At 52.5% G+C, this 27,239-nt stretch overlaps 2 protein-coding genes across 4 annotated transcripts; one reads left to right on the top strand and one right to left on the bottom strand.

Annotated features, from left to right (window-relative positions):
- Window positions 1–790: 790 nt before the first annotated feature.
- Window positions 791–8,905, bottom strand: LOC119248539 (GTPase IMAP family member 7-like). The gene is made up of 3 exons (XM_037515462.2): window positions 8,873–8,905; window positions 5,053–5,831; window positions 791–2,787 (listed from the first exon to the last, which is right to left on the bottom strand). Exons 2-3 carry the CDS (start codon window positions 5,799–5,801, stop codon window positions 1,866–1,868), a joined length of 1,671 nt encoding a protein of 556 aa, XP_037371359.1. The 5' UTR covers window positions 5,802–5,831; window positions 8,873–8,905; the 3' UTR covers window positions 791–1,865.
- Window positions 8,906–17,279: 8,374 nt separating this feature from the next.
- On the top strand, window positions 17,280–25,957 carry GIMAP6 (GTPase, IMAP family member 6). Of its 3 annotated transcripts, none has more exons than XM_037515719.2 (4): window positions 17,280–17,492; window positions 18,009–18,100; window positions 19,977–20,061; window positions 21,646–25,957. In XM_037515719.2, the coding sequence occupies exons 2-4, from the start codon at window positions 18,053–18,055 to the stop codon at window positions 22,437–22,439; spliced, it is 927 nt and encodes a 308-aa protein (XP_037371616.1). In that variant the 5' UTR covers window positions 17,280–17,492; window positions 18,009–18,052; the 3' UTR covers window positions 22,440–25,957. The 3 variants fall into 3 exon arrangements, with proteins under 3 accessions (XP_037371616.1, XP_054548738.1, XP_054548737.1); XM_054692763.1 differs by lacking the exon at window positions 17,280–17,492 and adding an exon at window positions 17,499–17,644; XM_054692762.1 differs by lacking the exon at window positions 17,280–17,492 and having other exon boundaries at window positions 17,499–18,100.
- The last annotated feature ends 1,282 nt before the right edge of the window (window positions 25,958–27,239 follow it).

The raw sequence follows: 27,239 nt of genomic DNA, 5'->3' as shown, positions 1-27,239 counted from the left end.
GGGGAGCAGGTGGGCCCGGCCGGCTGCACGCGGGGCCAGAGCTGGCGGGACGGGGGTCTCATCATGGGGATCTGCTGGACGGGGCGCAGCTCCTGAAAGCCCCTCTGGCCGGCGCCTCTGGAGACCCCAGGCCCGCGCGGGCACCTCTGCCTGGGGGCGGGAGCTCTGAGATGATTCCAGGGACGCTGGATTCTTCGGGGTCACCTTACGCCCACAACAGAGTATGAGACCGAGAAAGGAACAAGGGCCCCCCGGTCTACAGTAGGGCCCCCGGGTCCTGTGGATTAATAAAGCGCCCCCAGTCTTGGGAAACTTCGGGAATGGCTCCCCAAGGAGCAAGGGCGGGGCCGAGCCCTAGTCCTCCCCAGGAACCCCCTGTGCACCCAGGCCGCAGGGTGGGGGCGAGCAGCCCCCTCAGTGCCGGGAGTGCTCCCTACAGTGCTCCCCTCGCGCTGCTCACCCCACAGCTCCGTGGCGACCGCGTGTCCTGCAGCGCGGCTCCCGCCACCCCCAGCCCGTTCCCTGCACATTCAGGCCGTGGAGGTCCAGGCCGCCCCCGCCAACTCCACCGCATCACCTGCGGGGGTGACACACAGCGCTGGCCCCACTGGGAGCCCCGCGGTTATCTTGGCCAGAGGGAGCCTCTCCCTGCCCGCAGCCCAGTGACCCCGCCTGGGGCGCTGTCAGGGAGGGTGTCCCGGCAGCAGCACCAGGGGATGGAAACCCCACGGCGGAGTCAGGGAAGGCCTGACAGAGAATAACGTAACAAACACACACAAAACCAGGTGTCCTGAGATTTATTAGTCAGATCCCGGTGAGCACTGGCAGCCACTGCTATTAGCACACGACGAGAGTCGGGAGGGGCTCGGAGGACAGAGGGTGGACAGAGGGTTTGGAAAGCACTAGGCTGGGAACCCCGTGGGGTGAGTGATAATAGAGCCATTCAGGCGGCAGGTAGAGAGGCCAGCGGGGAGGAGTGTGCCCCGGGTTAGGGGTGCGGGTGGTCAGATGACACTGCAGGGAGGAGGGAGCAGGTCTTCAGGCCGCGATCTCCTACCCCCAGGGGATCCCCGAGTGGATGGCCCTTGGGAATCCAAGCAGAAGACAGAGAGCAAGAGACACAGCGTCTGGGCGTGGACATGGGCCCCGGCCGTGCAGCTGGGTGTAGGGGTGTCATGGAGAACACCCCACATCACCAGCGGTGCTCACAGGTAGTGTCAAAAAAGATCTAATTTCCATTTTCCTAAACAAACTTTGTACTCGGACAGATTATTGCCTCTTCTGCAACTGGTTATGTGTGTCTGTGAGGAGGAACAAGGCGGGCCTGGGCTGTGTGGAATGAGATGGTAAAATGTTCATAGTTGAAAATAGAGCCACATAACAAACCATTTCAAACCCTAGGGTTTTAAATTAATAATCATCTATTTTTTTTTAAACAAAGAATCCATATTTAGATGGGGGGTGGGCGAGGGGCTCCTCATTGCTCTCAGCCTCATGGGAGGGCCCCACAAGCAGCTGGAGTGTCCACTTCCATGTTGCCTCACCTGCTCTGCAGATGGAGGGTCACCCTGGTGGGCCAGCGACTTGATCCTCTCCAGGGGTTCTCAGGGGCCAAGTCCAAGGGCGAGCACCCAAGGGAGCAGGGGACAGGTTCCAGCTCCACCTGAGAAGTCCCTGGGGCTACGTCAGCCACCTGCTGTTCATCCACATCAGGCAGGGGACACAGACCCAACAGCTCAATGGCGGGGAACAAGGTCAGGGTACAGGGATAAGGAAGACAGGAGATACGGCCACGGCCTTATGTGGGGATGCACATACTGCATTAGCGTGTCACCGCAGACTGGGAAGGAAAGCTAAGGCTGACATTACTTAGTAAAGAAGTCCTTTATTCCTGTCAGTATCTTCTTGACCGCATTCACAATGTCATCAAGCACACCCTGACTAGCTTCTCCCTCTACATTTTTTATTCGCTCTTCATATTTCCTCCACAGCTCTGCGATTTTTCTTTCCCTTTCTCCCTGGGGTTTATCAGCATCTTCCACTTCCACCAGTTTAATTGCATTATGGAATTGCTCTGTGTAGATTTTCTTCAAGTTCTCCACCTTTTCTTTGAGCTTTTTCTCTATGTCCTTGTAGATGGCGTCAGAGAAGCAGGCCCCTCCGTTTCTCTGCACCATCTTCTCTATCAGCCCCACCAGCTCCTGCACCTGAGCCTCCTTCTCGGCCTCCCCTGCTCTGTTGTTGAAGGCGCAGCAGCGGCCCCCAGCCTCCCTGACCAGGCTTCTGAGATTCACACCTGCCTGTGCTATAAATTCACTCAGGCTGCTATTCCCCAAATCTTCCTTGCCAGTGAACAAGATGATCATGTGCTTCATGACAGATTTCCCGAAGACGTTCTTGATCAACGCCACGGTTTGCTGCTCCTCCTCCGTGTAGCGGCTGGACAGCCGCATCACCATGACGACGGCGTGGGGCCCCGGGGCCGAGGCCAGGACGCACTGGCTGATCTCCCTACAGGTGGTGTCCAGGCTCTCCTTGGTGTCAAAGAGCCCCGGGGTGTCGACCACAAGAAGCCTCCTCCCCCGCCATTCCCGGGCTGCTGCCTGGCAGTGTTGGGTAATAGCATGGGGAACAAGTTTAGATTCAAATACTTTTTCCCCAAGGAGGGTATTTGCTGTGGCACTTTTCCCACTTCCGGTTTTCCCCACGAGCACGATCCTCAGAGTGTTGTCCTTGCTGTGTTCTGTGGTCACCCAGGAGGTTCCGGCGGGCAGGCTCCTCACAGGCCTGAAGGACAAGAAGAGGGAAGGATCAGTCCAGGCCCTGGAACCCGCCCAGCTGCTTTTCTCTTTTGTTCCCCCTGAAAGTCTACTCTGTGTCCTCCCTGATGCCAGGAGAGGCTGGAAGAGGAAACCGCCCCTCACCGTGGAGGGAATAATACAGTCCTTCCAGAGGGTTCCCTCGGAGGAGCACCCGGCCCAGCTGCTTTCCCAGGGGACTCGTTTAAGTTTCTAGAGACTGACCTGATCATCTCCGTGCTCTGCGACCTATTCACAGAAAACTGAGGGGGACCCTCCAGCTCCCCGTCAGGCTTTATCATGTTTCTCTGAGCCTGACTAAAATGCCACAAGTCAATAATCCTGCCCATGTGGGTCACTGGTAAATATTGATGCGAGAATCATAAGTAACTTATTACACTCGACAGTAACACAGCAGGATCTGAGAAAATTGATTTTTACCACAATACTTCGTATGATGATTTAGGCGAAACGCAGACTACTGAGCAAATAGAGACAATGGAGCAAATTCGACTCTGACCCAGGTGTAAGATTGGAATTAGCAGACACTTCTTTAGCATAATTGTAAAATTTATATTGGAAAAGTTTGTCCTCACTCTTACCCCCTGCAGCTACCTCAGTCCATCATAAAATTCAGTTGGGTAAAGAGGAACAAACTGGCCTGGACAAGCAAGACCAAGAGCCACGAGGGAGCCGGCTCTCCCGGGCAGTGGCCTCTGTGGCTCCAGGGTTAAGGCACCAGCGAGGGGGCGGGAGCTGAGTACAGAGCAACAGAGGAAACCAGGAGGGTGGGTCCTGGGCCTGCAGGGAGTGCGGAGACTCAGCAGATCGGCCACAGCCTCCACACCTGCACCCCCAGATATGGGAGCCGAGGCGACACCCAGGCATCTCGCAGAACCAGTGATGTTCTGCAGGAGTCATTTGTTTCATTCACTCACGACAAGCAGCCCGTGGGGAAGCTAATTCTGTTTTTCCAGCTATTATTTAACATTGGAAATCTGAGGTGACGTACAGCGCTGAGGAAAGTGCCCAGGTCGCCTGCTACAGGGGCTGGCAGAGGGGGTCACTTCAGTCCCCGTGACCCCACATCCACCCTGAACAACTCACACTCCCGTCTCCCCCTGGCTGCTTCTCGGGCCCAGGATTCCAAATGTGGGTGGCCTCACAGCAGAGACAGGCCAGGGCGGGGGGCAGAGCCCACTCTCTCCCTGACGGGGAGCTGCAGCAAGCCGGGACTCAGGGCAGAGGGTGGAGGCTCCACTTACGTTGTTCCTTAGGGAGCCCACCCTCACCAGAGCACCCCGTTCTCCCCCACCTCATGCCAGGGCTGCAGCTTCTCTCTGGGAAAGGCTGGCAGGACGCAGCAACCAGATTCTCCATGTCCCCCGTCACCGGTGACCGGGATGCCCCGGGAGCCCTCCCTCCCCATCCCCACCCTGGCCAGTGAGGTGGGAGGTGCAGGGACATGGTGCTGGTCAGTCCCGGCTCCTCTGACCCTGAAGCCTCACTGCTCTGTCCAGTCAGTGTGGTCAGCACATGGACAATCCCCCTGGGGATGGGCCCCTCCTCCCGGGTTCATTGTGGCCAAGTCCAGGGGGCACCCAAGGGAGCAGGGGGCAGGTTCCCTCTCTACCTGAGCAGTCCCCAGGGCTGCATCAGCCACCTGCCTCTTATCAAAGCAGCCACAAGGTCCATCCACTTCAAGCGGGGGACACGGACTCCACAACTTACTGAGGGAGTAACAAGGTCAGATTGTAAGAAGAAAAAGGCAGAAGGTACTGTCACGCCTTATGGATAGATGCATGCCCCACCTCAGCGCGTCATCGCGGCAGATGAAGAAAACCTGAAATTAACATGACATGCCAAACATCTCCTATGTATTCCAGAGCATCTTTTTGACCCCCTTCCCTCCCTTTTCAAATGTAGTGTTCTCACTTCTTACCTTGTATCTTTTTTTTTAAAAGATTTATTTATTTATACAAGCACTGGGGTACAGGCCAGAGGCACAGGAGGGTGAGAGAATTCACCAGAGACAGAGCAAGGAGCAGAAAAAGCAGAAGGACAAAAGCACACTGCTGAGGGGAGCAGTGAGTGAGATAGGAGAGGTCTGCCGCGCTACGTGGGAATCTCCCTGGCCGACCAGGATTCGAACCAGCGCTGCAGAGGCTGCGGACAGCTTCATAGCACTGCGCTCAACCAGCTGCCCCACCGGGGAGGCCCTTACCATGTATTTCTTATTTGCTCTTCACATTACCTCGGCAGATCTGAGATTTTCCTTTCCCTTTTGTCCTGGGCTTGATCGGCATCTTCCTCTTCTACCAGTTTAATTTCATTATTTAATTTATCCGTTTCGATTTTCATCAAATTCTCTGCCTGTTGTTTCAGCTTTTTCTCCATGTCCTTGTAGATGGCGTCAGAGACGTAGGCCCCTCCATTGCTCTGCACCATCTTCTCTATCAGCCCCACCAGCTCCTGCACCTGAGCCTCCTTCTCGGCCGCCCCTGCTCTGTTGTTGAAGGCGCAGCAGCGGCCCCCAGCCCCCCTGATGATGCTTCTTAGAGACACCTCTTGTTGTTCTATAAACTCATCTAGGCTGTGATTCTCCAAATCATCCTTGCCCGTGAAGAGGATGATCATGTGCTTCATGGCAGAATCCCCGAAGATGTTCTTGATCAACGTGAGGGTTTGCAGCTCCCCCTCCGTGTAGTGGTCCAGCCGCATCACCATGACGATGGCGTGGGGCCCCGGGGCCGAGGCCAGGACGCACCGGCTGATCTCCAAACAGGTGGTGTCCAGGCTCCCCTTGGTGTCAAAGAGCCCAGGGGTGTCGACCACTAGAAGCTTCCTCCCCCGCCATTCCCGGGCTGCTGCCTGGCAGTGCTTGGTAACAGTGTGGGGACCAAGTTTAGATTCAAATGCTTTTTTCCCCAGGAGGGTGTTTCCTGAGGCGCTTTTCCCACTTCTGGTTCTCCCCACGAGCACGATCCTCAGAAGGTCAGCCATGGTCAACCAGGAGGTCTGAAGTGCGGGCACCTTTATAATTTTAAGAAGAAATAAAAAAAAAAAAGATTCAAATAAATATCCCAGTCTCCATTTTCTCTGTGCACACCCTCCTGGTTGTGTAAATGGCGCCCGTCTCCTAAGGCAGGGGCTCACTGAAGTCACTCTCTGGGGTCGTCTTACTGCTCTGGTGTCTGCTGACGGGGCCCTCTGTCCTGTGAGGAAAGCAGCGCCCACAGTGTTAAATCTGTTCCTTCGTTTTCCTTGTGAGTCGCACATTTTCTGATCTCGGACAGACTCGGGTATTTGCTTTTGATCTGAAACCTGAGGGAGCTGGTGGGAGCAGGTAGTGTTCCGTCTAGGGAAGAGCTGGTTAAAGAGCAGGAGCATCCGACACTCAGAGTGTGGGCTGGGGGTTCTTGGGGTGCCACCTGGGTGTGAGCAGCTGGGTCAGGGGGCTCAGCCTGAGGGGATAACCCCTTGGGGCGGGATGGGAGCACTGCCTGGTGTTTGTGTTGCTCTGGGTACACGGTGAGCGCGTCTCATTTTCTCAAGATACCCAGAAAAAGATAAATTTGATGTCATTGTTTTAAAAATACTCTGATGTTTAGAAAGACCAGTCTGGGGTGTGTTGTGATCTATAATGACCAAGTGTTTGAGGTGAGCTTCTGGCATCGGACTCAGAAGTTGAAAAGCTGTTCCTACGCTGGCTGCTAGCAGATCAAGTCATCTCTTTCTGAAATTGCCTGTGTGCGTCACAGCTAAAGGCAGGGGATCCGTGTGGGCCCCGGGAAAGGGCCGTGACTGTGAAGACTCCACAGAGAAAGTCCTCGAGGAGCGGCCACAGGGAGCCTCAGCCTGGAGCTGTCCCTGGACCATCCCACCAGCCCTCGGCTGCAGACTCCCGCCCTCCTCACTGAACCCCCAGACGGGCGAGAGGAAACCTGACAGTTCGTCCTGGGAGGGGAGCATCCCCTGAGCTGCCTGACCCGGGCGGTGGCAGAAACGACCGTGCCCCGTGCCTCCCCCCGTGACCCCAGCACAGCCCTCGGGGAACGTGTCAGGAAAGAGAATCAGCAGCGTTGGAAGCCACGGCGCGTCCTGACTAGCGGGGTTTACTCTAGGAACCTAGTGGGGAGGTGGGGCTGGGGGAGCTCAATGGGAGAAATTTGTCCATATGATCCTTTCATAGCCGCTCATTGTTAGAACATCCCCCAAAATATGAATCGCAACACCCTTCATGACCTATTTGTCTGTCCATCTACACCAGAAACAGCAGCTCCCGCAGCTGGACACGCTCCCACTCCCAGACCGCGTCTGTCCCGGCGCGGCCTCGTCCACGGGGGAGAAGCGGCCAGGACAGGGACAGGAGGGGACAAAACACGGGGCGGTGGTGACTCATCCGGGGAGCCTCACAGGGTGCTGCACACAGGGAGACCGGGCAGGAGACTGCACCCCCAGCCGCATAGGCCCTATTGGGGGCTCCCCTGTGGGGATGGGGCCCAGCGGGAAGGTCCGGCTGGCTGGGAGGGCAGACCCCGCAGCCCTCACGCTCCCCAGGAACAACAGGAAGGTCCAGATTTCACCCCCAGAAGCGACCCTCACCTGCGACGCCACAGGAGACAGGCCCGCGCCTCCCAAGCCTGAGCATGGGGGACTTTCCTAAATTACCCCAAAACACAGACGTGAACCAGGCCCAAGGGGGACACCTGAACTTGAGGCTTGCAGCTCAGACATTGAGGCGCCAGGGCTGCACCCCGCTTTCCTGACAGCGGGCAACAGCTGGAGAGAGGGGGACTCGGCAGCGCTTTTGGGGCCCCCGAGACCCTGGGGGACAAGAGACAAGTGCCACCCTGCCATCAGGACACAGAGGTCATGTTGGGGAGGGGGTGCCAGGGCGAGCCCCCCAGGCCCGAGCCCCGGGTTGGAAGGGGACCCTAATGCAGGGGGAAAGCTACCAACAACGAGTCTCCCCAAACACGCCCGCCCCCCCAGGACTGTGGGGCCAGAGGAAGGATCTCCGGACAAACCCCGCGTCCTCCGGCAAACAGTGTCCAGCAGGTGCAGGATCCGCTCCAGGCCCCGGGGCCACACCGGCAGGTCCTCGCATTTCAGGGTGACAGAGGCCTCGCGCCCAGAAACCGCCACTCATTCCCGCAGCCAAGGGCTGGTGGCGGATGGTGAGCAAGAAAACGCGAGTTTAGACCCAGCAGGACGCGCATTTTCTCTCTCTCTCTCTCTCTCTCTCTCTCTCTCTCTCTCTCTCTCTCTCAGGGGAAGACAGGTTGGGGGGCTGGGCAGGGGGAGGGAGGCAGAACCCGGGTTTCTTTAGAGTCACTGTATTTCGTATTTTGATTTTAGAATGATGTAAATATTGTACATTACAACAAAATTATATTGCAAATTCCCTCTTAAAAATGAAAGGAAACAAGGAACAGAACCCTGTGCCTGAGAACATCACAGAGCGTAGAGACAAGAGAAACTCCAAGTGATTCAAAACACATGAATTGCAGGAAAACCTCCAGCAATTGTGGAAAAGAACCAAATCACCTTTAAGCTTTTTTTATAATTTACCACTAGTACTGTCGATGTGATCCTGAAGTTGTGTGGACTGTCTCTGCACACACTGAACACACGTACACGCACACACACACACACACACACACACACACACACACAGGGTACTGGAAAGATCTAGAATAGGACACACCCTTTATTGCTTAGATAGATTCCAGCCTCCACGGCCATCTTCCAGCAAGAGGAACTTGGGGTTCTTCCAGGAATGCCTGACTGACAGCCCAAGACAGGAAAGGTACAAAGTGATGACCTGGGATCATTTTACTAGATTTTTTTGGCTTCTTGATTCAAATGAAATAAACAGTCAATGAAGCATGAGACGAGCAATTAAATCTAAACTGACGTGTGGACATCACTCCAGTAAATCTCTTGGTTTCCTGACACATCTCCCCTCACGCCAGCCCCCGCCGGCGCTCTCCTCCATGGTCCCCCCACACTCACACACACACTCACACTCTCGAGGCGCATCACCACACCCACGGCCCTCCTGGCCTCACCTTCTCTGCAGATGATGAGTCTCGAGTTCTCGGGGAGAGCCCTGAGCTGCTGCCTCTGCTGCGAGTGAGGACAAGTGTGTTCCTCCTTGTGGAGCCCTGAGCCCTGGGCCACAAGCACAGGAAGCTCAGGTGGGCGGAGCCAGTGATGGGGTTTGCCTTTGTGGAGAAAAAGGAAACCTTTCCCTGTCACTGGACTGGGGCTGCAGGAGGCCTGGCTGCAGGAGGCCCGGCTCACACCTTGCCCTCCTGCACCTGTCCTGCTGCTGGTTCCCGCCAGCGGCCTTGGCCTGTGACCCCAGCCCACGTGCCCAGACCAGAGTGTGGAGCCTCTGCCCGGTGACCCCCGACCATTCCGGGCTGAGGCCCTGGGCTCCCAGCAGATGGAATGTCCATGACTGCCAGCTCAGGGCCCACCCAGTTTGAGGGCTGCCAGCTCAGCCCCCAAACTTCAGGAGTCCCCTAGGGTGATTCTGTGCCATAGACATTCAACTCCACCAAGATCAACCCACCCCCGACACCCACATCCCATGCCCGATTGCTGTGGGGGTAACACTTGACCACTGCCCCTGACCTCTGGGATGTCTGTAGAGCCTCTATTAGTCCCCAGCTTGTGCTGAGTGACAAGAGTGTGACCAGGGCTCATCGCAGCCCAGGGAGTCCTTCTGCCCAAGCCTCTCCCTCCTCTTCCCACAGGCTTCAGCCAAAACTTCCTAAACTCGTCCTTGCACCAGGTGATCCTGCCTCCTGGGGAGCCCTGGGTGACCCCCTGAAGCACATCTGACCTTCCTGCATGAGAAGAAGGGAAGCCAGGGGTCCCTGCGAGGAGGGGTGCAGCGGCAGCTGCAGTGAGGTGTGGGCTGCGGGGCTGGGGGCTTCCTGGTGGTGGTGTCCTGGGATGGTCAGTCCTCCTGAAGCCTCTGTCCTTACAGCCGTGTTTACAGCTGTGTGTCAGAGCAAACATCCCCCTCCAGAATAAAAGGAAATAATGTAGGGGCCTTGTGGAAAATCCTCATTAGAGGAAATTCATAGGCCCACCAGACTTTCAAATCTGGAGTTTTCCTTTCCAGCTCCGGGTTTTTTGGTCAAAATATAACCTGCATGGAGAAAAGGGGCCATCTGTGTTCACACTCTCTGCACTGTCACTGGCACCTTGACACAGGGCGCCTCGCCAGCACCCCAAAACCCCATGCCCTCCAGGGTGACCTCTAGCTGAGGCCAGTGGCGTAGATTGGTTTTAGTTTTTTTTGTTTTTTTATATTGATAGAATCATAGAAAATAAATTCTTTCATAACTGGCTTTTTTTTTTACCATTCTGTTTTGAAATTTATTCATATTAGATGTGGCAATCAATTCTTCATTCTCATGGCAATATACTATTTCATTGTGTGACTATAACCCAATTGATGTGTATAACTTATGAGTATATGTTATAAAATAGACTCAATTAATCTGAACTATGTTGCTTTCAGTTTAAAACATTTTCCAGTTTTCTATTATTTATTTATTTAAATAATTTATAAAATTTTATATTAATTTTATTTTTCAGCTTTATCCATATAATTGCTAAGTAAAAATTATGCATTCTAAAGGTACACAACTTGATGACTTGAGATGGGCATACACTGGGTCGTATTTACCACAACCAAGCTCATTACATGTCTGTGATCTCACATACTAGCTAATTTCTTTTCTCTCCTTGTTTGTGGGGAGAGCACTTCTATTTTATGGATATTTACTAGTGCTTGTTGTTCTGAGCAGCACTACTGCAAATGTCGCAGGCATTCCTTTTGATGAACACATGCACCTGCTTCTGTTGGGCCCCCTTTGGGGTACAGTAGCTGGACACTGACTATTGAGCTAGGAGCTTCCTAGACACGACCAGGATTGTCCAAGGTGGTTTGACCCGCTTACATTTTCACTAAGTATCATGTGAAACTTCTGTTTGCTCCACATCCTGACAATCTTGTTAAAGTTTTCTTCAGGTAGATTTTTTTTTTCACATAATTTTAAAGGTTACTCTTAGGTATTTTATTTTTTATATTTTAAAAACCACAATTTGTATCTACTTGGCTACTGTTTTATGTTTGTCAATTTTTACAGTTTTTATTTAATTTTGCATCCATCCACTTGGAAATGATTTCACTGTTTAGAGTAATTTATCAGTGTGTTCTCTTGCTTTTCCCAGATAGAAGATCAGAATCGACAAATAATAATTTTACAAACATCTTTTCACTTTTCACATATGCAATTTACTTCTTGGTGCTGACCACGATCCTGAAAGACACAATCCCAAACACCAGACCCAGAAGGTCAAATCCTGAAATCTAAATTTCTGGAGATCATAGTCCTGAGTGATCAAAATGTTGAATCCTGAAGGCCTCCATCATGTGGGAAAAAGAGGAGGCAGGCCATGAAATATAAGGGGGATGAGAGCTGGACTGGTCATAGGCGGGTACTCCAGCTGGTTGATGGGAAAGGACTGTGCCGTGTCCCCTCACAGAGTTGGCACATGCGACCACCTCACAGGGAAAGGGAAGAGCTGGGAAGATCGTCCTCCCTGGTGCCGTCAAAAGTGAACCTGGCTTGGTGTCCACAGCAGCATGATCACAGACTGTGGAGCAGATGGTGCCTACATCCTGCTGACTACGCTGTGGATGGCCAGCTCGCCCAGACGCAGGCACAGCTGGTGCTCAAGTCTCTCTCACACAGAGCAAGCCCTTTTCAAAAGGCCCAGAAATGTCTGGAAGAATTGTTGATGTTCTGTTCTCTATCATTTTATTTTTGGAATTTTTGCTTTGGCATTCTAGCATTCAGGATTGTGTCTTTCTGGAGTATAACCCAAACTCTCTTGATTTTTTTAAAAGATTTATTTATTTATGCATACAAGAACTGGGGTGCAGGCCAGGGTGTGGGGGTGAGAGGATTCACCAGAGATAGAGTGGGGAATAGAACAGGCAGATTAACTGAAACACACTGCTGAGGGGAGCAGTGGGAGCGTCAGGAGAGGTCTGCTGTGCCGTGTAGGTAGCTCCCTTGCTGGGGATCAAACTCGTGCTGCAGAGGCTGCGGATTGCTTCATAGGCTGTGTCTTAACCCCTTGCACCACCAGGGAGGCCCCGCTTGCATGGTTTCTGATGAGCAATCTGCTCTCGTTCTTGCCCTCTCTCCTCCAGAAATATAGATTTCAGGACTTGACATTCAGGATCTGGTGTTTGGGATTGTGTTTTCAGGATCGTGATCAGCACCAAGAAGTGAATTGCATATATGAAAAATGAAAAGATGGTTGTAAAATTGTTATTTGTCAAAGCTGTGATCTTCTATCTGGGAAAATCAAGAGACTGTACCCAGTGCATGTATAAACAAAAAACAAACAAACAAATAAATAAATAAAACATGCCTCTATTAAAAAAAAAAAAAATCATTAAAAAAAAAAATAAAATAAAATAAAATAAAATTATGTAAAAAAGGGCCTCTGGTAGTGCAAGGGGTTGAGCATCACATATGAAACAATCCACAGCCTCTGCAGCATGAGTTTGATTCCCGGCCTGTCAGGGAGCTGACCCACATGGCGCAGCAAACCTCTCCTGTCTCCCCGCTGCTCCCCTCAGGAGTGTATTTCAGTCAGTCTGCCTGTTCTGCTCCCCACTCCGTCTCTGGTGAATCCTCTCACCCCCCCCCATACCTCTGGCCTGTACCCCAGCTCTTAATGCATAAATAATTAATATTAAAAAAAAAAAGAAAAGAAACCATGCAAGCAAGAATAGAGTGGAGTAAAATATTTAAAGTGATGAACGTAGGAAGCCACCAACTAAAATTCTGTTACAAAAATAGCTTTTAGGGTGAATAAAGACTCTCTCATGCAAACAAGAGTCAGGGATTCTATCACCAGCAAACTGGCCCAACAACAAACAATCATTCATTAGGAGGAAGGAAAGTAACACAGGTCAGGAATCAGCTCTACATAAGGAAAGTAAGAGCATTTGTGTAGGAAATCTTTCATGTTCCTTATTCTGACCTGGCCTACTAGGTGATGTTTTGTTCACAGCGATGAAAGGAGCTTCGCATCACACGATGCCAGCACGTGGGTAACTGAAGTGAATGACAGCAGCGTTACGGCAGACGGGAGGCAGGAGCTGGGAATACTCTGTTATAAAGTACCTGGCTGATCCGGGAAGCAGTAGAACATCATTTGAAATGGCCATGAATTATTTGTAAATGTGTATTGCAAACTCTAGAGTAACCACTAATTTTTTTTATTTAAAAAAAAGTGCAATTGACATTCTAAGTACAGCACAGACATTTGGTTCCATGAGCAAGAAGTGTCCCCTGCGTTTCAGACCGTGATAAGTCACAGACACCGCAGGTGGTAGGAGTAACCCTGTGAGAGCTCAAGGTCCTGCACCATCAACAGGATGGCTAATGTGTGTGTCAATTTGATGGGGTGCCCGGATGTTGGTCAAACCTTCTAGATGTGTCTGTGAGGATGTTTCCCACTGAGAGAAGCACCAGCAGCAGAGGAGATGCAGAGAAATTGCCCTCCTCCACGTGGGTGGGTCTCATCATATCAGTTGAAGGCCCAAATGGAACAAAATGGCTGATTGAAAGTGAATTCCTTTTGCCTGACTACTTTTGAGGGTTTTTGCTTTTTTTTTTTTCTGGTTTTGAATTAAACTGGAACATGGGCTCTTCCCGGGTCTTGAGCCTGCGTGTCTTCAGTCCAGAGCTTCCCCGTCGCTCCTCCTGCTTCTCAGGCTGTGGACGGGGACTGGGCTGCGCCACTGGCTCAGGGTCTCCGCTGACTGCAGCTAGGGGGTTCCCAGGGCCATAAGCCAGTGAGGCAACTCCTTATAACAACTCCTATGAGCCAATTCTTTGTAATACCTGTCCACCTCCCTACCCACCTACCTGTTGAGAGACAGACCCGCATCCTATAGGTCCTCGTTCTCCGGAGAACCCTGACTCATACAGTCAGGCAGAAAGTGAGGGACTATCCTGTGTGGGGAAAGCCAAGTAAATAACAATGAAAAACTCGGGCCTCCCTGATGGCACACAGGGTTAAGCACAGCACTGTGAAGCTGTCTGCAGCCACTGTAGCGCGAGTTCGATCCCCCACCTGCCAGGGATCTACCCACATGGCACAACGGACCTCTCCTGTTATGCCTCCTGTCTCACCCGCTGTTCCCCTCAGCAGTGTATTTCAGTAGATCCGCCTATTCTGCTCCCTATTCTGTCTCTGGTGAGTCCTCTTACCCCCAACCCTGCACCTCTGGCCTATACCCCAGTTCTTGTATACACAAATAAATACACCTTTAAAAAAAAACAACAATGAAAAACTCCAGGTGAAGTGGGAGCTGGGATCCCTAAATCCAAGGAGACATCTGGATGCTCTGAGGGAAGTGAAGCAGCCGCCTACCCAGAGCGTAAACTTGGACCTATTTGAAAGGGAGCTGTAGATTGGGGGTGCTGGGTTAAACCAGAGGCCCCAGGGAGGGCTAACATGGTGGCAATAACACCCACTTCTCAGTTCCCGATAATAATAAAAAACATGTCGTCCTAGGATGTCCACACCCGAGTCCACAACCAAAGGCGTTCACAAGCAGAGACTGAGTTCACACTCGCAGATTTCCCCAGCAAAGGAATCATCAAAAGTGAGAGTCCGGAAGAAACAAGCATGAGACTGACGCTGCAGATTTTGCTGCAATAACATCTAAGCTGGTCTCCCGCCTGCTGCAGCCACCCAGGGGCGGCCACAGGGCCTCATCCAGATGCTGCACAGGTGACGGCATTTCCGGGCGGGGCCGTCATGCTCTAATTATTTATGCAGTGGAAGGAGTGGTACAAGCGAGCCATGGCGTCTAAGAACTAATGATGTTCAGGTCTTAGAGAATAATTTAATGTCAAACATGAGAAGGTGCACACACACACACACACACACACAGTATGAGAACGGGAGTAAATACTCCACAGCTATCCACTAGAACAGGAGGAAATTAGAACGACTGTGCCAGGTGAGAGGGACTTTTGAGTGTATCTTAACACTTTAACATCACGTGTCAGAGCTACTGGTAACGTCCCAGCAAACGCATCTTTGCGGAAGCTGAGGTTTTCCCTCCTCTCGTCTCCCTTTCAAACACGGCTCCCCCCAGACAGTGTCTGTGTTAGAGTCCGCACGTGCCCTCTGCGGGAGGGGACGTCCTCTGGGAGAGGGGGCAGTGGCGCGGACCAGCGCAGCGGTAGACTGGCAAGGCCGTCCCAGGGATGAGAAACTGTGCAGGGTGGTCAAGGATTCGGCGCATAAATGACAGACAGACACACTTCAAGAGTGAAGATCTGAATGTAATGTGCTCAAAATCATTATACATTTTTATACTTTTTTAACAATACAATATTTCATCAAAGTTAATTATTACTTAGTGATGTATGATTACTTAATACAAGCTATTCTATTTCATTTTTCATGTAGACGTGTGCAGTGTTCCATACTAAAGTACAAAAAGCAATCTGCAAATAATGATTACACAGACCAACATTCTTTTTTTTAAAATTGCATTTATTTTTTCTTTTTTAATAATAAATTTTATTTTTATATTCCCCATACAATTGCAACCCTCTTATTTTGACCCCAATCCCTCCCCTCCCGCCCCCTACCCCCCATAGAGTGTCTCTGGTTCATAGTTTTTTGTTGATTTTGATTTTCACTTTCTTATAGTTATTCATTTTCCTGGTCCCTTATTTAAATTTTCTAGATTCCTGCTATGAGTGAGACCATCCGGTATTTTTCTTTTTCTTTCTGGCTTATGTCGCTGAGCATGATCCCTTCCAGCGCCATCCATGTTGCTGCAAATGGCATGTGTTTATCTTTTTTGAATGCTGAGTAATATTCCATGGTGTATATGGACCACATCTTCTTGATCCAGTCATCTATTTTTGGGCATTTGGGTTGTTTCCAAAGCTTAGCTATTGTAAACAGTGCTGCTATAAACATAGGGGTGCAGGTGCTCTTTGGAATGGATGTTTCTGTGTCCTTTGGGTAAATACCTAGGAGTGGAATTTCTGGATCCTATGGGAGCTCTATGTTTAGTAGGTCCAGAAATCTCCACACAGCTCTCCATAGTGGTTGGACCAGTTTGCACTCCCACCAACAGTGCACAAGAGTTCCTTTTTCTCCACATCCTCGCCAACATTTGCTGTTGCTAGTTTTTTTAATATGTGCCATTCTCACTGGTGTGAGATGGTATCTCATGGTAGTTTTGATTTGCATTTCCCTGATGGCAAGTGATGTTGAACATTTTTTCATATGCCTGTTGGCCATTTGCATTTCCTCTTCAGAGAAGTTTCTTTTTAGCTCTTCTGCCCATTTTTTGACTGGATAATTTTCTTTGTTGTTGTTGAGTCTCATCAGCCCTTTGCAGATTTTTGTGATCAGTCCTTTATCATTAGTGTTGGGTGCAAAAATGTTCTCCCAGTCGGTGGGGTTTCTCTTTGTTTTTGTTATTGTCTCTTTTGCTGTGGAGAAGCTCTTTAATTTGATGTAGTCCCAGCTGTTTATCTTTGCCTTCACTATCACTGCTTTGGGTGATGTGTCTGTAAAGATGTCTTTGATGTGCAAATCCCGTAGTGTTTCGCCTATATTTCCTTCTATATATTTTATGGTTTCAGGTCTTATGTCTAGTTCTTTAATCCATTTTGAGTTGATTTTTGTGTATGGTGTGAGGTAGTGGTCAAGCTTCATTCTTTTGCATGTAGCGACCCAGTTTTCCCAGCACCATTTATTGAACAAACTTTCTTTGCTCCAGTGCATAGTCTTTGCTCCTTTGTCAAAGATTAGTTGACCATAAATCCGTGGGTTTATTTCTGGATTTTCTATTCGATTCCATTGGACACAGACCAACATTCTTTAAGCTAATATAACTTGTTTTGTTTCCAAGGCTACAACCTATCAGATTTTATAATATCCAACTAGTTTTACATTTTACATTTTACATTTTACATTTTACATTACATTTTTGCACCCAACACTAAGCACAAGCAATTTTTTATATATGTAAGCATTTTAATATTTGTAGTGTTATCTCATATGAGAAGTATTATGATTACTTTAAAAATTAACATTAGCACAAATTACTTTCTTTGTCATGCATTTCCAGGAAAAAGATTTCATCAGTATAAAAAAGGTAAAGTAGTCGAGAAAATAGTATAATTATAGAGTGGTTACTAGGTTGCTTCTTATGTAGGAACAATGGCCAACTGGTTAATAGTTAAACTGCTTTGTAGGTAAGTCCATCAGGCTGATTTCTTGATGACGCTCTGCAGCAACCATGTTTTCAAGTAAAGGAGGGGTTTTTTACTGCGGGCTTAGTGCCTAGATTGGGCTTACAGGCATTTGCCTGAATGAACGCCAAAGAATTTCATTGCGATAGCAAAAGAACAAAAGATGAAACCCCTCGGGGACTGCGCCTGTCTTAGGTGGTCAGGAGTCGCAGACATGCGGCTAGCCAGTGCCATAGCTCGTCTGCCCCCGATCTTACCCGTCATTGACTGTCCAGTCCAGCGCACAGGGGAAGGGGGTCTTATTTACTCTGACTTACTCTGTGTCTGAGTAAAAGCCTCCCTTTTTCCAGTAAGTTCACATGCGTTCAGCGGCAGAGGCTGCCGCAGGGCAGCTCAGGTCAGTGGGTGGCTCATGGCTAGGAGGAGCAGCAGACCCGCCCTGAGAGAATGTTTACAGGAAGGAGGGCTTGGAGGAGCAAGGAGACAACTGGCTTAGAAAAGGTGCAGGGGATCTGCGGGGAGGGGCAGGTCCCAGAAAAGGGAGATCAGCACAAATACACTCCCTTCCACAACGTTTGCTGAAGGGCCCACGCCATGTAAGCCTCCGAGTCCAGCCGCCCTGTCCAGGGGAAGCAGCCACAGCGCTGGGCTCTGCCTTCCTGTTTGCATTCCCAGGCCGTGGACGCTCGCAGACAGCAGGGCTTCCGCTCGGGCTGGCCCGGACTGTTCCGACCACTCCCGGCGCCTCCCAGCAGCAGCCCACAGCTGCCAGGCCGCGTAGCACCCGCGCTGGGGAGGCAGAGACTGAGCTGGGCTCTCCGCCACATTTTGCTCCAAAAATAAGCCATGTCTTCCCTGTATTCAGCCCTCTGGACACCAGTTACCTCCCTCCGTCAGGGCGTGTGGGGGATGGTCTCCTACCTGAGTGGAGACACAGGACCCGGGGCCGGCTGCCTGGTAAGTGCCCTGTGGGGGCGGGGAAGGGTGTGTGTTTGAGTTTGTGTAGTGTGTGTGTATGTGTGTGAGTTGTGTAGGGAGTGGTTGGTGTGAGTCAGGTGTGTGGCGTGTTTGTGTGTGTGTATTTGTGTTTCTGTGCACGGATGTTTTTGTGCCTGTTACATACGTGTGTGTTGTGTATGTGTGCACATGTGTGAATGTATGTGTGGTGGGTGTGAGTATACCTGTGTGTGTGTGTGGTGAGTGTGATGCTGTGTGTTGTGTCTACGTGTATGTTGTGCACGCAGGTTCATGTGAATGTCTGTGTGTTGTGTATGTGTGTTGTCACCGCTGTGGGTGCATTTGGGTGAACAGAGGGTGCCCTGCCTGCCTGTCTGAGGAGACTCGCTGCTCCATCCTGGGCACCTGTCCCAAGTATCGTCATCCTGAGAACCCACCGGGAAATGGTGCCTGCAGGTGTCTGTCTGGAGACGGAATACCCTGAGCGGCACCCCTGGGGGCCCCGTCCAGGGCAGGGCTAGGGAGAGGCAGGGGCTGGGGTGTGGCTCGCGCAGGGGTCTGGGGTGCAGGACACTGGCTCCCGGGTGCCTCAGGGCCCCTCCCTAACCCAGCCTGCCCCTCTCCGGGAGGAGGAAGGAGACTCGTGGGGGAGACGCTGCCACAGCCACAGCAAAGATGCAGGAAGCCGAGGGCAAGGGGCTGAGTGTCTGCACTTTGCAGAGACTGTTCCAGAAGCCCCTGGGGGGTAGACACTGTGTCCCTGAGAGATGATGTCTGGTCTGGGAGACGCTGCTCACAGGCCTGATCTTCTGTAGGGAGTCACGGCTGACTGGGGAGTCCACCCTGAGCAGACGTTACGCCCCACAGCCCGAGGGGCCGCTCCCACCCACCGGCTTCCGGGTCTGGGGCTGACACACGTCCATGACCCAGAGCAGCACCTCCAGCCACGGGGTGGGGGCACTGTCCATGCAGCCCCTGTGCTTGGGTCCCACACCTGGAGACTCTGACTGCGAATGGCTCCGGGTGTCCTGCATGTTCTGGAAACATTCCTGGGCCATTGGGATCCTGCCCAGGCCCCCAGAGAACATCAGCAGACAGGACCCCAGGGCTCCTGAGAGAGGGAGCCAGGTCAGTTCCTGAGGAGGCTGGCTGGGCGCCCGCTGCTCTCCACCAGCAGGGTGATGTGTTCCTGGGAGGGGTGACATGGCCATACTTTGCCAAGAGGACTAAGACTGTCTCTATACAGATGAACCCCAGGTCTCTTAGCTCTTGGCAGAACACTGCCCTGTCCAGGGGCGGCAGGAAGGCTGTGCATGGCGTGGTCCTCCCCCACACCTGGACCCATCTCTCATGCCTGCTCAGTGCTCACTGCCACGCCTTCCCCAAAGGTGAAGCCTGGACAACGTTCTGGGAGGGGCCAGAGACGGCCCCTCCCAGCAACACCTGCTCCTGGCCTCGGACACAGACTGGCCACCAGGTCTCCTGCTACAACCCCAACTGCTCTGGGCCCCTGCCCCTCCCTCCTGCCCACAGAGCACCCCGGGGCCCCTCTTTATCCAATCCATTCAGGGGCAGGGAGATTGTGCAGTTCCTTCCTCCATGACATCTCCTCAGGTCCTCATGGAGACCACAGAGGTTGTGTGTGTGTGTGTGTGTGTGTGTGTGTGTGAACAAGTGTGCCCATGCATGAGAGAGAAGGTGTGTGTGTGTTGGGGGGGGTGGGTGGTGATGCAGGGCCCTAAAGAGTTAAAGTGTCTGAGACGTGCTCCCGCCCTCACTCAGCCAGCTCCATGATTAAACATCCTCCAGCAGACACAAAAGTCATTTAATTAAAACTCAGAAAAATCAGAAACATGTCATATCTTCTCCCTAAAAGGAGGAAGGAAAAAAATCTGAAGAGCAAGTGCCTGAAGACATTCCAGAAGCGCGGTCTCAGAATCATTCGGGGGACCTGTCGCCAGGTAACCTACTGTCCCAGCTGACTTGAATGTGAGAAGGTGCAGGGGGGTGACGGGCAGGTGGTGTGTGGAGAGGCCACATTAGAGCCGCATCAGAGGGCCTCTGGGGAGGGGTCTTTTCCCCCCTGCCCCCGTCAGATGAGAGGGAAAGGCCATGACAGGCAGTGTGTGGAAGGAATTCCAGCACCCCCTCACCCTGTACTGGACCCCTCCCTGTCCCCAGGCTGCGGTCTACATCCTGGGGACCCTGCTCAGGAAAGAGGGGCTGACCCCACTGTGCACAGTGTGGGTTGGAGCCAGCAGGCCCCGCGTGCCGGTCGGCTCGATCAAATGGGAGCTCCCGGCCCGGCTGCAGACTCCAGGGGGTAGAGGATGTGCTGGCAGCTGCTCAGGACTGGGGACCGATTCTAGGGTCCCCCAAAGCTCATACTGGCATCAGGTCAGGGCCTCCACTTTCAGGCTCACTGTGCACTAACTTGGGAGACAGATCGGACGTGGAATCCATCCGTCTCCGGGCAGAATGTGTCATAAACACTGATGACACTGAAGATGTTTCACTAGACGAACTTCAAGGCCTGAGCCTTTAGGAGAAACCTGTGTTAACAGGCGGCATTAAAACACCAAGGAGTCCTGAGGCCTGATTTGCCCTTTTTAGCCATAAACAAGCTTCACTATTACTTAAGAATCCTCAGGGCCCAGGTGATGTGTTCTTCTTAGAGCCCAGTGACTGGTCTGGCTCTGGCTGGTTCTGACAGGAGACTGTCCAGCGCTGCGCTGGGCGGGCAGGGACAGACTCTCATCTTCCCTGCTTCTGTGGGAATCCCACCCATTCACTCAAGTTCCTTTCAAGTCACTTGGGGGTGCTCAAGGACCCCACATCATCCACTCAGAACAGGCTGGTGGGTCAGCCAGCCACAGGTGCAGCAATAAAGCAAGTGGGTGCTGAGGAGACTCAGAGGCCGACAGGCCGGTGCCACCTCAGGGGGCCGCGGGCCCTTCCCCGAGACGCCTCAGGGACGTTGTGTGAGACAGGCCTGGCCCAGCCCCACCTGGCGCCTCTCATGGTGCTCTGGTCCTGGCCCTGGAGGTCAGGAGAAGGGCCTGCCCTCTCCGCCCTCAGCCCCCGCATGGCTGAAATGCTGACACTGGGCTTCTCTATATGACGCGTTGTTGGTCCACGTCTCCGCTCAGCCGAATGTCTCAGCTCCATGCTGGTGAGAGGCTCAATCCAGTCACCAAGGAGTGACCTGGGATGTGACCCCGACGGGTCTGCTGAGTAGCCCCCACGGCCCACCCGCCCAAGGGAAAAGCTGGGGAGGGGGTGTGACTGTCCCCTCGGGAAGACGTGGTCCCTGAATCACACCCCCCTCTCACTGAGAAGGACCTTCAGTCAGGGTCCCTGGACACCCAGACCCACGTCATGGTGGACGGGCCCTCTGGTGGAACACTGACCCTAAAATGAGGTTTAAATGTGAACCTGGAAACATGGTACCACATGTCGTTACCCAGCACTTCTACCCCCAGATCACATCCAGGGGCCCCTGGGTGCCCAGACTGGCCGGCCAGACCCTCCCCTCTCCTCCTCAGGTCTGAGGCAGCCAATCCCAAAGCCCACGACACTGAGGCTTCTTCTGGTGGGCAAAAGCGGCAGCGGGAAGAGCGCCACGGGCAACAGCATCCTGGGCCGGCATGAGTTCGAGTCCCGGCTCAGCGCCCAGCCGGTGACCCAGACCTTCCAGAAGGCACAGTGTAGGCGGGCCGGCCTGGAGCTGGAGGTGCTGGACACACCCGACCTGCTGTCCAGCGGGGGCCCAGCTGACACAGCGCTGCAGGACGCCTGCGAGGCCATCCGGCTGTCGGCCCCGGGCCCGCATGCCGTGCTGCTGGTCACGCAGCTGGGCCGCTTCACCGAGCAGGACCGCGCGGCAGCCCGGCGCCTGCAGGAGCTCTTCGGCCTGGCCGTGCTGGCGCACACGGTGCTGGTGTTCACGCGCAGGGAGGACCTGGGTGACGGCTCCCTGGACGAGTTCCTGCGTGACACCGACAACCGCGACCTGGCCCGGCTGGACGTGCTGTGCTCACGGCGCCACTGTGGCTTCGACAACCGGGCCGAGGGCGCCGAGCAGGAGGCCCAGCTGCAGGAGCTGCTGCTCCAGGTCCAGGGCGTGCTGTGGGAAAGCGAGGACCACCACTTCAGCAACGCGGCCTACCGGTACTGCCTGGAGCACCCCCCGCCCCAGGAGATGCCCGAGGAGCCACTGGACGAGGGTCAGGTGGCCGAGGAAGGGCCTCCGGGGGAGCGCTGGCCAGAGGGCCTGTGCAGGGTCCAGAAGGAAGCCGAGGGGACTCACAGATGGCTCCTGCCCAGGGTGTCCATTTGAGCCTCTGCTGGACTCCACCAGGGCAGTCACATCCTGCAGCCTCCCTCACCCCTGGTCATCTTGCAGCAGATCACTCGGTCACTTCTTTCCTGGGGTGACTGACCACCCCAGTCAGGCCACGCTGTCTGGTGTGGTGAGACAGGGTGTGGGCTCCAGTCCTGGCTCTGTCAGGCCCTTCATCAGGTTGTCCAGGGCACACGGCTCCCTCCCCTGTGCCCCTATAGAGAAAGAGCCTCTGCCCTCAGGCCTTCACCTCCTGAGATGCTCATCTCTAGCCCATAGGCCCGAAGCTGCCTCTGGGCAGCCTGGGCCTCATGTTCCTGTGCACCCCCAGCGTGGGGTCCCTGCAGTCACTTGTTCATGCTGATGGAGCGTAACGAGCGGGAAATACCTGCTCTGTGTGGGGTCGGGGTGTGCACGGGCTTGGAGATGTGTGGGAGGGACGGAGGCTGGGCCGGGCCAGGGCGTGAGGAGGGAAGGAGGCCATCGCCACAAACAAGCCTTCCCGCGAGACTCTTCAGGTGGGAGGGGAACAACATCGGGCAGGGGTGCCCGACAAGGTGGACCTGGAGCTGGCTAAGCCCTGGAGCTGCCAGTGGGACATGAGCAGAAGACCCGTCCCTGAGCCCACACACTCAGGCCTGACACCTGTCTCTCCTCAGGCCTCCTGCCTCCGGCCTTAGAAAACAAAGACCTTTTCAGCCCTGCCTCAGCCCCTTCCCTTCCCCCTTGCTGGTGGGGAAAAGGCACAAGTGGGTGAGTGTCTCAGGTGTGAGTCCCCCAGGGAGGTATCTGGGGGCGAGTATGGAGGGAGGCAGAGAGGAGAGGGCCTGCAAGGGGAGCAGATGAATGACCTGAACATCCTGAGGAGCACCGCCTGGTTGATGGGGAGCACCCTGCAGCGTGGGTGTCTGTCAGAGGAGGCTCCCGTGGACAGGACTCAGCAGAGGTGCGGAGGGAACAGGAGGGAGCAGATAGGGTCTGCTCGGGCTCTGGTCTGCCAGTGCCCTCGGACTGCAGGTGGAGGCTGACCCACCCCTGATGCAGCTCAGTTTCCTGGGGTCCAGACGCGCATGGGGAGCCTGACCTTCAGGGTGCAATGATGAGAGGAAAGGGGGGAACATGCTTCCCGCTCACTCCTCCTTGGCTTTCTTCAAGCACAAGTTCTCTTGCCATGTTTTTTTGGGGGGGAGAGTGGAGGTGGGGTGACGACTGGTGAATAAACTGGAGTCCCAGGACATAGCCTCAGGCCTGGCCCACCCTCGCCTGCTGACCAGAGATCCTACACCTCAGACCCCTCACCTCAGGCCTCCAGCTGACCGCCAGGCCACCCTCAGGCCCCAGAGCAGTGGACTCCTACAAAAGACTAAGAAAACTTTTCTTTTGCTAAAAGCCTCGAAAAAATCTGAAGGCAGCACGCAGACTTGTCTTGGTGTATTCTTAAGACAGCCGCCGTCTCACGACAGCCAGAACCACGCATTTCACCAGCAAGCCACTTCCCAGTGAACTGTATTCGGTTTTCATATCCTTGTCGAATCCTTGTCAGGATGTTTGACTCTTGTTCCTGTCTTCTGCTGTTCTGCTCCTGTGAATAAAGCAGTGACGGGATGACTGCCGTGTGGACTCTGCTGTGGTTGGCTGATTCCCCCTCAGCCTTCCTCTCATATGCCCTTTGCTTCCCTTGGGCCTTTCCTGTTTATGTGACAGGTAAATCACTCGTTTCATTTTCAAAAAAGAATCTGACTGGTGTTGGCAGTTGGAATTCTCTAGCGTTTACACATGATTTTATCAGGAATTGGCAAATACTTCAAGGTTAAGTGAATCAAGGTCACCTTGTGTCTAAATGGACGCACTCAAGGTCAGCGCTAGTGAAATAAAGCTAAAATCATCTGCATTTCCATTAGGGTAAGAAGACAGGTGTCCTTCATCAGGTGTTACTGTTTTAGCTTTAGTTGTTAATTAATATCAAAATAGGTCATACAGGCATTTCACCAATGACACCCATCCAATCACTCTAAAGGCAAGTCGCAAAACATGTCATTTATTAAAAATTTGAAAGGAATTTTCTGTGTTTATATCAAAATGGTGCTTTCAGTCCTTACCATAAGACTCAGAGAAGTCACTTCCCCCAACATTTCAGGAGGAGAGATCGGTGCTGCTACCAGCCCCAGGCTCTGGAGAATGGGGAAGGCCCATTCCAGGCTTCCGGAAACCCCACAGTCTGGGTGCTGCCAGTAGGAGGGTGGACTGAGGTGCAGTGAGGAGGGAGGGTTGTCTTGGTCAAAGCTGTCAACAGTTCTACTGAACTTTAAAATGGATGAACTTTTAATATCTATTGTTAGTGAACTTTAAAATGTCTATTTTAGAAAAATCATCTCTACTCTGGAGCAAAGCAGGAGAGCCAGGGATTTGGGGTGTTTTAAGAGCAAGTGAGTGCAGTGTTGTTTGCTCCTTGCTGGGTCAAAACAACTCTTAGCAGTCAGAGGAAGGTTTCTGACTCCCAATCCCCCTGGAATAGCATTAATGAATGACATAGAAAACACAAAGTAGTAATTTCAAAACTACTGTTTTGAATGTCCTGGGAAGTACCAAGTACAGGCAGATATAGAGGGAACTTGACTCTGGAGGTGGTGGGAGGACCTTGCTGTCATGTGTGTGTCTTTTCCACTGAAGATGTTTCCCATTTGCTGACACAAGAGTCATCCCTCAAGCAGAAATTTACAGTGACCCGTGAGTAAGAGGACGGAGTTCTGGGGCAGCCAGGACATTTAGCAAATGATGGGGAACTCTTGAAAGAAAAAAGCCACAGAATGGGAGAAAGGCCATTGGAAATTCTGCGTATAACCACACTTTAAATCATAGACTGACCTATGAACTCTGATCTCCAAAGTGATCAGGAGACAATTTTCTGGAAGGATGAAATAACTGCTTTCTTAGGTCAGAGAGGTCAGCTGTTGCCCACAGTAGCAACAGAAACTCCATTCCAGCACATAAGAGGGTGGTAAACTTGGAAATTTCGACTGAAATACCAAAGGGGTCACACTTGAGGACTCAGAACCACATGGGGTCTAAGGAATTTGCGCTAAAGGAAGAGCAAACTTGCAGTGCCTTGCGAGTGACATGTCACTACAGGCCTTCCCAAGGTCATCGTGTTCTGCCAGTAACTGAAGTGCTGCTAGAACAAATTCAACATTCTTCAGGAGACAACAGGATCCAGAGTCTCGACAGTACCCGGCGCACTATTATTTATTCTTCTAAATAAGGTTACAAAGCCATGCAGTTTCTCTCTGTGTGTTTCTATTACACAATTTTTGGTATATCTGTTTTCATGATCATTCCATTTAAAATACTTTGTTTTCTTTGTGATGTCCTTGTTTACTTGTGAATTAGAAGTGTGTATTTAATTTCCAAATACTTGAGTAATTTCAAGGAAATGCAGTTTGTGCTGGGGGAGCCGCCTGCCCAGAGGCTGCTGAGTGTGGGAAATCCAGCTGGCGCCCTGAAACACTGATTTTTAAATTTTAGTTCATTATAATTGGCTTTAGTTTTCCATTAAAAATGGGAAGCAACATAGGATTTTTTACCTCAAAACACGGCTTTACTGTTTAGGTAGAAACACACTACCTGCTGTATCACATATTTGCCGCATTAAAGGAGGAGAATGTATTTTGAATTTCTACTCTTCTACCGACACGCCAGAGAGCGGGCAGGGTCGGGGCTGCCTCAGGCTGAAGGAGCTGTTTTACACGCGGATGTAATGCTTTCAGGTGACTATTTGCACAGACAGCATGAGTTAGAATGGCCCTCCCCACACTGACATCAGTAATTAAGTGTAAATAGTGATAATTATTCATAACAAAATTACGTTAATTTTAGCTGAAATATGGACCATTTGTAACTTTAAGACAAAGGCAATAACTGATGTGAAAGTGACTGGAGGTGTAGTTTGCACAAGGGAAGAGAGGCGGGCAGAGAGAGGCGGGAAGAGCAGGCATCACAGCAACAAAGGCAGTGGGTTTGCTGCGGTCAGGAGACAGAGAGAAGAGCTGGTAGAGACACAACAGCAAACCCAGGGAGTCTGCAATGTCATTTCCTCTCAACAAGGAAAACCTCTGACAAGCCTCATCACCTGGAGCCAGAATTAAAGGTCCAACAAAATATTCTAAACAAGGGTGAATAAGATCTGAGCTTGTGACTTGGCTCCTGGGCCCCAGGCCGTCCCCTCTGACTGGGCAGGAGGGGTGGGTGCTTGTTCAGTGCAGGTCAGGGCGTCTCCAGGCCTCCTCGCCACCAGCACGGAGGGTCGACCGCCGGGTGTGAGGACACTGGGAGCCGGGCATCCATCAGACCACTTCCTGCTATTATTTCCACATTTCAAAACAGGAAACACACTGAAGACAGTGTCCTCTCCCCTGACCTGCGGGGACCAGGCAGGGCCTGTCCTGGTTCCTTGTTTCCCTCCACAGGCGGCCAGAGTCCTCTCCCTGGCGGCCAGCAGCAGCCTCGGGGTCCATCCACAGAGCTCACAGGCCTCAGGCTGTGACTGTCTGCGCCAAGCTCAGTGCAAGGAGAAGCCGAGGACACTGACCTGGCCTCTGGCCCCTGACACGGTCTCCACCGCATCTTTATCAGGAGGCTCCCGACGTGTGGCGCCCATGTGTGACGAGATCTTATTTGATGTGTTTTTTGATCTGCAGTTTCCGTCAGGATCCAGGAGGGGAAAGCGTCCTTTGGATCAGCTGGGAGCCCGAGGGTCAGTGGACTCACCTTGACCATTACGAGAGCATTTCCGCCTTTCTC

Source organism: Talpa occidentalis, unplaced genomic scaffold (assembly GCF_014898055.3).
Source record: "Talpa occidentalis isolate TD23 unplaced genomic scaffold, MPIMG_talOcc4v2.1, whole genome shotgun sequence".
Classification (NCBI taxonomy): domain Eukaryota; kingdom Metazoa; phylum Chordata; class Mammalia; order Eulipotyphla; family Talpidae; genus Talpa; species Talpa occidentalis.
This window is presented reverse-complemented; position numbering and strand designations above follow the sequence as displayed.